General features: G+C 44.0%; 1 protein-coding gene across 1 annotated transcript in view; it reads left to right on the forward strand.

Annotated features, from left to right (window-relative positions):
- RYR3 (ryanodine receptor 3) overlaps positions 1-15,173 on the forward strand; it is a 455,720-nt gene that overhangs the window by 294,244 nt on the left and 146,303 nt on the right. The window contains exons 40-41 of the mRNA XM_045059588.1: positions 11,132-11,405; positions 14,436-14,550. Coding sequence (XP_044915523.1) covers positions 11,132-11,405; positions 14,436-14,550 — 389 coding nt within the window. The remainder of the gene's footprint in view (positions 1-11,131; positions 11,406-14,435; positions 14,551-15,173) is intronic.

Below are 15,173 nucleotides of genomic sequence, written 5' to 3' on the forward strand. Positions count from 1 at the left end.
CCCCGGGAAGGCACAGAGAAATTAGCGTGATGAATTTTCCAAGTCTCCTCAGAATCCGTGGGTTTAACTTTCTCCCTGACCTTCGCCGCTAATAAATAGTAGGTGTTTGGCCACTTTGTGAAGCAGACCAGACTTTCAGCCCAGAGGGAAGCTCTGGGGCACAGAACACAGAGGGCATGAGACCTTCATATTCAGTCTTACCCACTAAATCAAGAGGGTGTTACTGTGCTCTCGGACCCCTGATGGTGGAAAGGTCCTTTCTCTGTCAGCATTCAGGACAGCCGTCAAAAGAGCCATCAAGCTGCCACCACTCATCTCCCCCATGTGAGTGATTCATGGTATACGGTGATGCCTCAGCTCTGGCCATTTGCTGTGGTCAGTGACCGCTGGATTTTAAGATTTTGTTTTATTTCTTTGATCTCCAGCTTTACTATTAATAAAAGCAAGCTGGGTGACATCCTGATATGACAGGTGAGCACTAGAAAGTGGGGGTAAAATTCTTGGTGCTCATTGCTTTAACCCAGTGAACCCGGTAAAATTTGCCATTTTAATAAATTAGTACAACCCTTTCCAATAGTTCAACAGGTCAGGTAAACAGAGTTCTAGAGTATTAAGCCACCTGTGACTTGGTAGAAATGCATAGGGACGCAGAGAGGTAAAGTGACTTGACCAAGGTAACACAGCCAAAGCCGGAACAAAGAACTCTTGTCACCACATCAGCTGTCCATTCATTTCTTTCAGCATGAACTTTCTTTCGCTAACTTGATTTTATTGGTGAAGAGATCAAAGCTCTGGGAATGTGAATAATCTTCCTAGCTCAGCATCAGCTACAAAAAGACCCAAAGCTTTATGATTTTATTTATTTCTGAATCCACATCATTGTTTAAAAGAGCATCTAGGCAGTATAATATAAATTTAAAGCAGTAATAAGGATAGGTATTTTTCTGGATTTTGTGAAGCTATAGAAAGGAAGCAGCTCTCAGCCAGAAAAGTAGATGAGTTTAGATTCCAGCAGCCGAGGTTTGGATCCCAGCTCTGTCATTTACGAAGTGTGATGTTGGGCCAGTTTCTAAACCTCCCTATGTTTCCATTTCCTTGTCTGCAAAATGAGAATAGTGATGTCCCTACCTCATGGGGGCAGGGAGATAAGGATGCCGTGAAATACTGCTCAGTGTAATGTTCCAGTACTTAGAGGTTGGTATGCCTCCCAGCTTCTGAAGCGGATATACAAAGTGTGAGTCCTAAGAACTTGGTCTCCACATTTATTATTTCAGATGTTTGCAGCAAAACAGAACAGAAAATCCAACTCCGGTAGAGTAGCCGGTAAAAGACTTCCTGGACTGGTGTACCTGGAAGGTAGAGATGGAGCCAGCCAGCGGGTTGAGTGAAACCCGTGGCTTTGCTCCTTCTTCCCACAGCTGCTCCTGTTCTAGCTCTGCCCTCAGGCTGGCAGCAGGGTGGGGACTGCAACTCTCGGCCTCATATCCACGTGCCACAGTGTCCAAGGGAAAAGCAAGACCATTTCTCCTGCCCAGGTATTGGAAGCAAGGATTCTGAGATTACCTTTGATCGGAGAACTTGGTCGCGGCCAGCTTACGAACATTGAGCATGACCTAGAAAATAAAATGTGCTGGATGATGGATGTCAGCAGAGCCTACCTGTGGAGTGGGATTGGGTCAGTGTTCATGGGCCATAAGAGGGAGAGGCAGATAGCTATGCAAAATCAAGTTCTGTTAAGAAGAAAGTAGGAGATTGGGTGTCCGGGTGGCTCAGTCAAGTTAAGCATCCGACTTCGGCTCAAGTCATGATCTCACGATTCATGGGTTCCAGCCCCACATCGGGCTCTGTGCTGACAGCTGGGAGCCTAGCGCCTGCTTCAGATTCTATGTCTCCCTCTCTCTCTCTGCCTGCCCTTCTCTCTCTCTCTCTCTCTCTCTCTCTCTCTCTCTCTCTCTCTCTCTGCCCCTCTCTCACGTGCTGTCTCTCTTTAAAAATAAACATTAAAAAAAATTTTTTTAAAGGAAGGACCAATTGGATTCTTGATATGTGGTTAGGAATATTCATGATGCCATGATGGCTGTCATCTTCCATTACTCAGTGGTTAGTGCTGGAATGCAGGCGGTTCTAGCTCTTGATGTCCAGAGGGAGAGTAGAGGCCACAAAGCTGTGTTACAGGAACTAAGGAACGTGCCCTCTGCACTCTGTGTACATTATCTGATGGGCCATAGCGGTTGTGCAATTGGTGCTTTCTGCATTTAATGTTGTTCTGGTTTGACGCAAGCTCTGGGCAAGACCCAGGCAGACCTCAAGGTGTTGGTAGCCCTGTCACTCCGGTTCCCTCAGCAAAAACAGAACTGGATCTCTCTCAGGGCCCAGCTTCTGTGAGCTCTTCTGTAGCAGCTTGGTCACTGAGCCTCTCCAGTCTGATCTGGAGAGCTTCAAGTAATCTCAACCAGGAATTTGTACCAGTGGGAGTATATTAGTTCTCTAATATATGGCAATGAATTACCGTGAACTTAATGGCTTCACACAATGCGAATTTATTATCACCCAGTTCCGGAGGTCACGAGTCTAAAATGGGTTAGTATCACATTCCTTCTGGATGCTCTAGGAGAAGATCCATTTCTTGAATTTGCCACATCGCAAAGGCTACCTGCATTGACTAGTGGCTCTTTCCAGCAATGGTACCAGTGCGATCTCTTCTGTCATCACAGCTCCTTCTAGGACTTTGACCCTCCTGCCTCCTTCTTAGAAGAACCCTTGTGATTATCCTGAGCCCACCTGAGTAATAATTCAGGATAATCTCCCCATCTCAAGGCCCTTAATTTAATCACAAACGCAAAGTGCCTTTTGCCATCTAAGGTAATATATTCACAGGTTCTGAGAATTAGGAGATGAACATTTTGGGGAGGTCATTCTTCAGCCCACCACAGGGGAAGAAAGCAGAGGTCAAAATACACGCATTCTTTATGCTTGGAAATGATCTACCACCTGTTAATGCCTCCAGAGCATTTACAGCATATCACAAGCTGACTTTTTAATCACGTAGAATTTAAAAATAAGTGCACATAATTTAGATGCACATAATTATTTTTCTTTTCCCATTGTAAGCACGAGTATTATAAATTGCTTTCTAAGTTGAAACTAAGTACAGTGCAATTGTGTTTGCTCCCTCTTGTCAACATAATTGGAAGATGTTTTCTTCCAAACTGACCCAGATGGAAGAACACACTCACAGAAATGTAACACCAGCTTAGGTTTGGGATCCGTAAGCTTCAGGGATTTGCTTTGCCAGTGGCCAACATCTGCTCTTTGATAATAAGCATGTATTTCAGGACACGATGGCCACTTGGACTGTGATCTAAATTTAGAGATGAAAAGGAAAGATTCTTTCCAGACCTCAGTAGCCTAAAAACTTAAACCTGTACCATGAGAATAGATGATCTTTTTCTCATTGGAATTGCAATTGCGAAGCTGGTAATTTGATCATTTAGAGAAGCGTTTCGCCAAATATAGTGGGTAACTCTGGGGAACCTTCTTCTAAGTGTCACAGAACGTAGGCTTGGGGTTTGAGGGTCAATAGTAGGTTACAGAATGACAAGTGGAGACCAGTAAACAACCTAACAATAAATCATAGCTGAGCCTCCGCACTGATGTACTAAGGCTAGCTCTAATGTAAGGGCACTTGTAATCCTTTTTTCTTGTAAGTAATGTCTGGCTAGTCCAGAAATCAAGTAGCAGAGTAGCTATTTTTCTTTGAAAGTGTATTTCAGGCACCAAGTTTCCCCTAAACAATACAGTACCTTAGAAATATTTCATTTTTGAGTTAGCCTAAACAATTATTTAAAATGCAGTTTCTAGATCGTGTATCTGATATAATTGCCTAACTGTGACTATCCCTAATTACACTAATTACAAAAGTGGGGCAAGTTAGAATGTTAATAATTTCTTAAATGAAGCCATTTATAATTATCAAGGGAACTATATGTACATGACTAGCTTCATTAAGACTTTCTGTTTGGTAGGATTCACATCTCATCACAAAACAAATGTTTGGTTACACTTTTGTTTTCTTTTTGAAAAGAACACTGTAGCTGTTTAAAAACCTCATGAGCTTGGGGCGTCTCCGTGGCTCAGTTGGTTGACAGTCTGCCTCTTCGTTTTGGCTCAGATTATGACCCTGGAGTCATGGGATCATGCCCTATGTTAGGAGCCTGCTTAAGGTTCTCTTTCTCCTCTCTCTCTTCCTCCCTCCCTCCCTCCCTCCCTCTGCCCCTGTCTACCACTTGTTCTCTCTCATGTGCTTGTGCTCTCTCGCGCTATGTCTCTCTCTCTCTCTCTCTCTCTCTCTCTCTCTCTCTCTCAAATAAGAACAAAAAACCTCCTAAGCTAAACCATCTAGTGCATTTGACAAGGCCTTTTTGAAACAGGTAAGTCAGTGAATGAAAAATCCTAGAGTGGTAGCAAAGACTGTGGAAGCAACTTTATTACATCTGGCGGGGGTTCTTTTTTTATTTTTTAAAGTAGGTTTCACACCCAGTGCAGAGTCCAACACAGGGCTTCAACTCACAACCCTGACATCAAGACCTGAGCTGAGATGAAGAGTCAGACATTTAGGGGTGCCTGGGTGGCTCAGTCAGGTAAGCGTCTGACGTTGGCTCAGGTCATGATCTCATGGTTTGTGAGTTCGAGCCCCACATCGGGTTCTGGGCTGACAGCTGAGAGCCTGGAGCCTGCTTCAGATTCTTTGTCTCCCTCTCTGTCCCTCTCCTGTTCGTGTTCTGTCTCTCTCTCTCTCTCTCTCAAAAATAAATGAACATTAAAAAAAAAAAAGACGCTTAACTGACTGAGCCACCCAGGCACCCCTGTGGTAGGGGTTCTGAGTGGAGTTATGAGGCACATGTACTTGGGGGTGTGTGCACGTGTCAGGTGCTGTACATAATAGCAAACAGTAGAGTTAACTTCCCCACTTCACCCTTACCTTTCTCCTGGAGTCTTTCCTCCTCAGGAATCATGTCTCTTATGCATACTGAAATGTCTTTTTAGTTATTAAAGGCCAGCATTTCCAAAGATGAGCTTAGAAAAGCAGCAGAAATGAAATCAGTATTTAGTTGCAACTGCTGTTAATATATTTGTGGTTATGAAAGAGGTTTAAATATATCTCAAGCGTTGACTCCCTTTGCTGTTTGAAGGTCCTACCAAATTTGTTGGCATTCCACCACGGATAGAAAAACATACAAGTATTTACTACAGGGACTACTTGTATGGATCAGCTCTTGAAAGACCGCATTCCAAAATAGCCATAGCAAAGGGTGGTGTCTTTGCCATCAGATCGCTTCATGCATCCCTGGGAGGGGCCCTCTTTATGTTAGAACTCTTTCTTCCCTGCTTCTTTAGTCGCTGTGTAATGTGACCTCTTCAAGAAGCGGGAAGAGCTTTAGATGAAGGACCCATTGGGGAAAAAAGGAAGAGAGGAAGATCTGATCATGTCTTTAATTTCTTTTGAGTTTTTGTATCACTAGAGAAATAGTGGCTTTCTATGAATTGTCTAGTTTCCTAAATGTCTTGGACAATGCAGTTTTACCCATTATCTTGCTCGTTACTCCTCATTAAATGCCTCACACATGTATTTAGTTTCCCCAACTAAGAGGCTTCAGGTAATCCCTGGGTCTCAAAATAGTTTCATACAGACTACTTACCTCAGTGTTGGGCACTTAACAGAAAACACCACTCAATTAGTTAGCTCGTTAGGAGTTGATACAATTGGAGTTAACTCCACTGCTAAGATGAGGACAGCGAGAACTTGCAAATGAGCCATGTCCTGAGGCCCAGGTACACAGTGACTCCAGAGCAAAGCTTTTTTTTTTTTCTTTTTTTTTTTTTTTTTTTTTTGAGAGAGAGAGAGAGACAGTGAGTGAGCAGGGGAAGAGTAGAGAGAGGTGGGGAGAAAGGATCTGAAGCAGACTCCATGCTGACAGCAGTTTTAAATTCTAACTCAGTAGCATTGGTAGATATATTCCACATAAACAAAAGTTTTTTGAGGGATTTGATAATTTTTAAAGAGTATAAAAGGGGTCTTGAGACCAGAAAGTTGGAAAAGCATTGATTTGTACAGAAGGGTCTATGTTGAGGTGATGGCCATGATCAGAAAGCAAAGCTTTCTGTCCAGTTACGATGGAGCCTTGTTCCATTAGGCTGTGTGATTGTAATCAAATATCTCTGGTCTGAACTGGGAAAGCGACAGCTTAGGAAGCCGTCCACATTTCTGGATGGGAGGTAGATGAAATGTGGGAATAAGGTGAGTGAGACACCTCATACTGAGAAATAAATGAGGGTTAAGAAACCATTTGAATCTTGGCAGTTAGGAAGGATTCTGGCCATTGTTGCTCCATCACCGAGGGGCTCCCTGCCAGCCTGAAGGGCTCTAGCTGCTTCTCTCTTTATATCAATTTGGGTTCAAGATCCGTCATCTCCAGAGCAAGGAGCGGGGTGGGTGGCTTTCACATCGAGGCCACAGGGCCTTGGTTGGCCTGCTTGTAGCCAGGACAGTTGGACACACAGAGAAATGGGCTGTAGGATAGGGAGGCATTTAATTCTTAGCCCCACATTAGCTGACCCTTCAGCAATGACATTACTCTCACTAATACTGGAAATCCAGGCTGTTACCTACAGAAAGCTTTGCTCTACAGGCGCCTGGGTGGCTCAGTGGGTTAAGCAGCTGACTTCAGCTCGGGTCATGATGTCACTGTTTGTGAGTTCGAGCCCCGCATTGGTCTATGCACTGATAGCGTGGAGCCTACTTGGGATTCTCTCTCTTTGCCCCTCCCCTATGCATGCGTGCGTGCTCTCTCTCTCAAAATAAACGTTTTTAAACAGCCCATTACATGTTATGTAAATAATATATTTCTGTGAGAAATGATTTAATTTTTCAAAACAAGAATAAGGAGAAGAGTGACATTGTTTTGCATTTTTGTAAACCTCTAATGAAGATTAATAGTAGAAGATGAGCTGGGTTCTTATACCTGGTTAAAAAAAAGGGAGAAAACTGGCCTCAAAGAGATATATAGCTGGAAAGGGGGAGAGTATTTTAATAACCTCAGATAATTGCGCATAGTCTTCTTCGATACTACCTCAAAACTCAACAAGTAATAGGTTCTCAAAAGTTCACTGCCATGTAGAACCTGCAACCTCATTAAGGAAATGTTTGTACTTGGTTATATGAAAACTCATTGGTGTGTCTTTGATCTTGAAGGGATCTTTTACCCATGAATGTTTTCGTAACATCATGGTTTGGTCATCGGGAAATTATTGCCTCACCAAGTTACGCAGAACTTCCAAATGTTGACATACTTCATTATAAAATATTTTAGAAATCACATTTGTTAACATCAACGATGTAACGAGAAGGCCTTTAAGTACTGGGAAGCTGTCACACTCACTGTGCAGATAAACGTTTTCTAAAATTCTGGTTTTTACTTGAAAGCTCAGATTATATTACTGGCAAAAGATACCATCCGTTGTTTTCCTTGAAGTGATGAGCTTACTTCCTTCATTTGTAAAGACATGTCTGTCATTCACCCAAGTCTGATTAACCAGCCCAGTTTGTCTGCCGTTCGTTTCATTAAAAATAGCATTCCACAAAATGAGCAGCCAGTTTAGCTCATAACTCAAGCCACCACACAAGTGCTTCTCCTCACGAAATCCTCTGACCTTTCATTTGGGGATGTGCTGTGCACATACTTCCCTTTTTGTCCCACAGGTGGTTGGAAAGATGTACATTGAAATTGTTATTAATAAAATATAAATTTTTTATATTTCCTAAAGGACACTCTTACGTGAAACTGAGCATCTTTCTGGGGATGTGTTGGTAAAGGTTGATGTTTGGTGCTATTGCCTAAATTCCCGCTAAGGCACCACCCCTTTTTACCCACCATGCTTCTCCACCATCAGGGCAGCTGTCAACACAGTGAAGAAGGCAAAAAACATCTTAGAGTTATGATGAAAATCCATCTGGCCTTGCAAACCACCTAAAGGGCCTTGGGATCCCTAAAGGTCTGTGGCCCACACTTTTACAAAGGCTGATATCGATAGCAGAATAGTTAACCTTTATTAAGCTCACGTATGTGCCAGACATGGTTATACGCATTAGTTATTTTAATCTTCAGCTGTATATGGAGAGTCTACCACATGCTAGAAAGTGTATTCTTTTTAACCTCTGGACCCCGGTACATTTATGCTACTCTGCAGCTAGTTCATGGGAGCTAATTAAAATCTGAGGAATTTTCAATAGCATCACTGCTGGGGGTGCCAACTCCATTTTCTCAGGCCCTGAAGTGTTCAGAGGACTAGAAAGTCCTCAATTCAGCCAAGTTTGCTTGGTGGCTGCTGGGTCTCTAGCATATGTCAGGCCACCAAAGATGCTATGCTTCCAGGGCTCTCGTGGGGATATTTCCTCCCCCGCCACCTCTCCCAAGTTTTCTTTCTTCTTGTAGTTACTCTTTCTCTCCCTTCCTGGACCTCGGTCTCACAGTTGGAAACCCCGTCCTACAAGAATGGCCTTCAGTGTCATGCCTTCCACTAAATGACATCTGTCCATCCAAAACATGACCATGCTTTTTCTTTCAGGGTCTTGGGGCCACGTTTTGTTTTGTTATTTGTTGTTGTTTTTTGTTGGCTCTTTTTGTTTTGTTTTGTTTTGTTTTTGTATTTTAACCGAGCTTCCGCTTGGTCACACACACATAATGGCTTATCCCGTTCTCGCATACTTACTGGAAGGCTGACCTGGACAGAGAACCTGTGGGGTGCTTCCTGCTCTACTCTTTGAAATAAAGGGCTGTCTCCTTTCTCATTTGCCCTCTAGAGAGGTGTTTGGCTGTGAATGTTCCATTCTCTATAAACGTTGATTTGGATTATTAAATCAGTGTGAGGCTAAGCACTCACCAGAATCCTGAATGAATCTGAAAGCCAGGTCAAGGGAAAGCTAATACTTACTTGGTTTCCTTATGACTCTGTAACCCTCCCTGTTGAAAAGAGGATGGTCCTTGAGCTGATTAACATTTCTGGTTGCTGCTTTTCGTGTGTGGCATGGACTGTGATTATTATCCCAGCAGAGAATTTGGTTATTAGTGGAGAGAAAACCATGAGGCTTAAGGAGGAATTAGACTTACAGGACTGGAAAAACTTGAAGTGTCTATGGTTTTGTCATGCTTTGATTTTTACTGTGACTATTAACTAGAAGAAGCAGGACCTCTTACATTTGGCCAGCAAGGAAACAAGTTCCTGACACGAGCCCATCCTGGCCCATAAATAACTTATTTTTCCCCAGAGGATAGAGATATTACCTAACCTAACAGGTATTAGTCAGCAATCCCTGCCTAGTGAGATCTCTTAGGAACATCTTTTAACTTTGCTTCTCTCTGCTCTGGGTATCCTTTTTTAAGTTTTTCAGCCTGTCTCTCGTCTGAACCTGAAACACCCACAGGGTTGATAGACCCAGCAGTAAGTTAAATTCATCCTTTACATCTCGATCTCTTGTGAAGCTTTGGTAACCAAGTTCTATTTTTATATCCTTATGATGAGCCAAGACTGTATGTAGAGCAGACATCTGCCATATATAATGACATGGAGGTAAGAACCTTGACTATTAGAGGTGGTGCAGGCTACCAAAGGCAGCCCTCTGAGCTTGTTCCCAATGCCTCCACTGATGGACCGAGTAACCTTTATGGTCCCCTGAGCTCTGCCTTTATCACCAGGTCCAAATGAAGGATCTTGATGCCATCTATACCTTTCTGGAATGTGATAGGCAGAGCCAGACTTGGAGGCGATTGTTATTTCAGAGCAGCATTTCTCACTCCTCTCATGGCATTTTCTGGAAGTGTGTATGTGTGTGAGACACAGGGAGGGGACAGCAGTGCCCTCCTAGCCATTCTGGCAGGCCCTCTTTCATCCTGTCCTCCACCTCAGATCTGCCTCTCCCTTCTCACCTTTTTTTAAGTTTATTTATTTTGAGAGAGAGGGAGGGAGAAGAGAGAATCCCAAACAGGATCCGTGATGTCATCACAGAGCCTGATGCGGGGCTCAAACTCACGAACCTTTGGATCGTGACCTGTGCTGAAATGACGAGTCAGACGCTTAACTGACGGAGCCACCCTGGTACCCCTACGTGTCCCTGCTGACTATGCTCCCTCACAGTGCCAGCCAGCACTTTTCAGGAGCCACTCACTTCAACCTCTGAAGGTCCCACAGTTGGTTCGAGTCCCACTTCAGTGACTTCTCCTTTACCTGTGAAGCCAGTGATTTTTCTTTGTAACCAGTGTGAGCTTCTAAACTCAACGCCATACTGGCCTTTCTCCTGATGCTTCTGAAAGGAGTCACGATGCCTTGTTAGCCGACCCCCTGCGAAGATCCAGGGCAACACAGTCACAACAAGGAGGTGATAGTCATATATCCAAGTGCAGTCTTCAGACGTAACAGAACGCTCTTCATCTGTTTCTTTCCATCTCCTAACGTAGCTCTATGTGTATGTCAGCCAAAATATCTTCTCAAGGTCTAGAATCAACGGCATGGTTTATTCAGTTTGTGGTATGTGGTATATTTAAAGTGCTTGGGGAATAGTATCCTTGGTAGAGAAAATCCAATGCTTAATATCACTTGACTCTAAAGACGCAGTGGCCAGTGTCATCTTCTCGTGCCTTTGCCCCCCACTCCCGCAGCTCTGTCCCATGGCACTTGCACATTGTAGTATTTCTTACATTGCATTATAAAATAAAGGTAAAAGTTGTTCTTCATAAAACCAAAATGAAAATGTAAAGAACTGATTGGTGAGCACTCTAAAAACAAGGACAGTGTCTTACTGAGTCTTTTATTTCCAATATCGATTCAAACTTCATTTAATTAAAATATTTAGCACCCTGAATTCAAAATGGAGATACCTTTTTCTTGTAGTATGGCTCACATATATGTTTTTTGATGATATATTTCATTTCTCTGCATGCCGTGTTCCACCCTTAGAAAAAGAATGTTTTAACCTTGACCGCTGATGTTGTCTTAGTGTTGAATGGAGTGGCTGAGCTACCCAGCTCTCCCGGAGCCATGACAGTCACAGTACCGGTCCTCTGTGTTGTCCCTCTAGCGACCTTGAAGGAGCTCATCTCACAGACCATGATCCGCTGGGCTCAGGAGGACCAGATCCAGGATGCGGAGTTGGTCCGGATGATGTTCAACCTCCTCCGGAGGCAGTACGACAGCATCGGGGAGCTGCTGCAGGCGCTGCGGAAGACCTACACCATCAGTCAGGCCTCCGTGAGCGACACCATCAACCTGCTCGCCGCCCTGGGCCAGATCCGCTGCCTCCTCAGTGTCAGGATGGGCAAGGAAGAGGAGCTGCTCATGATCAATGGGCTGGGGTAGGTCATTCATAGTTCAGTGTGAGTCTTTCCAAAGAACTTCAAGAGGAAAAGCTGGTTTACCTTGCTCTGCAGGTGTTCTGGAATCAAATCGCATAAAACCCCAGCCATCCCAATCTCACTTCTTGTGGAAAACCATTCTCCGTGTCTCCGTCCCCTTTGGTAACCTGAGAGATCTGACTGTGTGCCCCAGGTGAAGGGACATTGTCAGAAGCAGTGGGGAGGAGTCTTAGAGAAAGGCAGTTACTTCATTTGTGTCTGAAGAAAATCGCTCCAGGGTGGCAGTGAAAAAAATTCAGCGGAAGGGAGAGCGTTCAAATCAACAAGAGAGAAAGGTTTTGAGCAGCTGGGCTTTTGACTGGAATTCTTCTGAGACTTCCCTCTGAGGTATTGCGGGTGGATCCCTCCCTTTGCTTGGGACTGACCCAGGGAGTCAGTTTTGTCAGTTGTACGAGACACCTTTCACCCTAACAGTAGCTCGTGGCTCTTAGAAGCTATGCTATCTAAAAGATAGCATTTTAGACATCAAAAAGATCTCCTTTAATTTAATTCAATGGCGTAGTTCCATTTTGGGGATGAGAAAACCAAAGCCCAAAAAAGTTACCTGACCAGCCCACGATGTTACTTGATTAAAATCAAGAACTCATTAGGGCACCTGGGTGGCTCAGTCGGTTGAGTGTCTGACTTCCGCCCAGGTCATGATTGCACTGTTGGTGAGTTCGAGCCCCAGGTCCGGCTCTGTGCTGACAGCTCAGAGCCTGGAGCCTGCTTCAGATGCTGGGTCTCCCTCTCTCTCTGCCCCAACCCCCCTTCAAAAATAAACATTAAAAAAATTTAAGGGGGCGCCTGGGTGGCTCAGTCAGTTAAGTGTCCGACTTCAGCTCAGGTCATGATCTCGCGGTCCGTGAGTTCGAGCCCCGCGTCGGGCTCTGTGCTGACAGCTCAGAACCTGGAGCCTGCTTCTGATTCTGTGTCTCCCTCTCTCTCTGACCCTCCCCCCATTCATGCTCTGTCTCTCTCTGTCTCAAAAATAAATAAATGTTAAAAAAATTAAAAAAAAAATCTTTTTGAAATCAAGAACCTGATATTCCATTCCACCACCCTGGAGCCAGCAAACTGAAGGAGCATCACTGGGGCCCAGAAGAGAGACTTTGAAGATCCCCGGGTTGGGGCATGGGTGGGATGCACGCATTCTTCAAATTCCTTTCCAAGGCTGAATCATGTAATAGAAACGAAGAGAATTTTATGGCAAAAGAAAACCATAGAATTAGCTTCTCCCCTGACTCTCGCAGTAGACATAGCAGCAAGTAAAACCTAGTGGTGTCTCCTCTCGACAGCTGCAACACTCAAGGGAAAGGGTACAGGCAGAGGGAAACCACCCCGTATGGGATTACACAGCCACATCACAGGCTGCCTCTGTATTTTGATTTGCCTGCAGCATTATTATGTGAATTTATAGTGACCGATTTAAACATAAATTTTTTTATATTTCATTGTTAATTTCATTTTTTTTTAAAGACTGCGGTCCAGAAATGTCATGGGTACCTAACGTACAATTGCCTTTAAGAGAGGGGTACAGCCCTATCATTAAGAAAACTGAAGTCCAGTATCCCTTGGGTAAATTCCTAGCAGTGCTATTGCTGGGTCATAGGGTAGATCTATTTTTATTTTTGGGGGGAAACTCCACACTGTTTTTCAGAGCGGCTGCACCAGTTTGCATTCCCACCAACAGTGCAAGAGGGTTCCCATTTCTCCACATCCTCTCCAGCATCTATAGTCTCCTGATTTGTTCATTTTAGCCACTCTTACTGGCATGAGGTGATAACTCAGTGTGGTTTTGATTTGTATTTTCCTGATGAGGACTGATGTTGAGCATCTTTTCATGTGCCTGTTGGCCATCTGGATGTCTTCTTTAGGAAGCGTCTATTCATGTTTTCTGCCCATTTCTTCACTGGATTATTTGTTTTTCGGGTGTGGAGTTTGGTGAGCTCTTTATAGATTTTGGATACTAGCCCTTTGTCCGGTATGTCATTTGCTAATATCTTTTCTCATTCCGTTGGTTGCATTTTAGTTTTGTTAGTTGTTTCCTTTTCAGTGCAGAAGGTTGTTATCTTCATGAGGTCCCAATAGTTCATTTTTGCTTTTAATTCCCTTGTGTTTGGGGATGGGCATAGGGGCACTTGTACCCCAATGTTTATAGCAGCACTTTCAACAATACCCAAATTATGGAAAGAGCCTAAATGTCCATCAACTGATGAATGGATAAAGAAATTGTGGTTTATAGACACAATGGAGTACTACATGGCAATGAGAAAGAATGAAATATGACCTTTTGTAGCAACATGGATGGAACTGGAGAGTGTTATGCTAAGTGAAATAAGCCATACAGAGAAAGACAGATACCATATGTTTTCACTCTTATGTGGATCCTGAGAAACTTACCAGAACACCATGGGGGAGGGGAAGGAAAAAAAAAAGGTTAGAGAGGGAGGGAGCCAAACCCTAAGAGACTCTTAAAAACTGAGAACAAACTGAGGGTTGATGGGGGGTGGAAGGGAGAAGAGGGTGGGTGATGGGTATTGAGGAGGGCATCTGTTGGGATGAGCATTGGATGGAAACCAATTTGACAATAAATTTCATGTTTAAAAAAAAACTGAAGTCCATAGAGACATAGATATAAGGACGAGAGAGGGGGAAAAAAGACACTGAGCACATGGAGGAAGAGAAATCCAGTGATTCAGGCTCTCTGAAGCTATGACAAGCAAAAAGACAAAAGGACAACTGTGTAATGTCATTAGAAGAAAATGTTTCAAAATAAAGTACTTAATGGAAGTAAAAGAGTACAATATACTCCTATCAGCTAAAAAAAAAAGCATTCTACTTCTATTCCACCTGGCTGATACCTTCTTAATACCTTTCAGCTTGCGTCACTCCACCCCCAGTGTGTTTGTGCATGTGTGTTTTCTCATGCCTGCATTTTCATACCACTGATAGAAGCAAGTACTGAAGACTGCCCAATCTTTACCCTAGAGACATTATGAACAACAAGGTGTTCTACCAGCATCCCAACCTCATGCGAGTCCTTGGCATGCACGAGACAGTGATGGAAGTGATGGTGAACGTGTTGGGGACAGAGAAGTCTCAGGTAATGCTACCAGGAGAACTTAGGCCAGAACTTGACTTGGGCAGGTGCATGTGGTGACTTGTTCACAGACAAATAGCTGGTGTCCATTGTCTCAGTTCCTCTTCCCAGGGAGAGGGAGGGATGTGTATAAAGCCAGGAAACAGCCAAGGGATGGGACAGAGCCGTTGAATGGAATCCAGCCAGTGTAGACGCTCTGGCTCCTGAAGCTTAGAGCTTTCCCCACTCATTCTACGAGGCTGTTCACCTGCTAAGTTTACTTCCCATACATACTCTGCAGCCCTGCTCCTTCCAACATGATGTTCCTCTGGGTTCCACTTAGAAACCTGCTATGTTTTGTGCTGTGTCAGGAGAATGCTGTTCTAAAGGAGAACAAGATCTTAATAACGATCCTGGCAGTGTTCCCTCAGGGGTGCGTGTGTTTCCTCTCTGTGCCAAGCTCCTGAGGATGTCGGCTCTCCTTCCCAGCCCCCCATAACAAGCCTGCTGTCAGGGGGAGCCCCCTGGACATTTATTCTAGCTTATGTGGGGTCCTCAGAGTTAGATAGGGTCCTAAGGCAGTAGATGGGGGATGTTTTCAAATGTTGGAAATTCCAGAGGGCCAGGGTCCTAGGAATGAATGATTC

Source organism: Felis catus, chromosome B3 (assembly GCF_018350175.1).
Source record: "Felis catus isolate Fca126 chromosome B3, F.catus_Fca126_mat1.0, whole genome shotgun sequence".
NCBI classification, from domain to species: Eukaryota; Metazoa; Chordata; class Mammalia; order Carnivora; family Felidae; genus Felis; species Felis catus.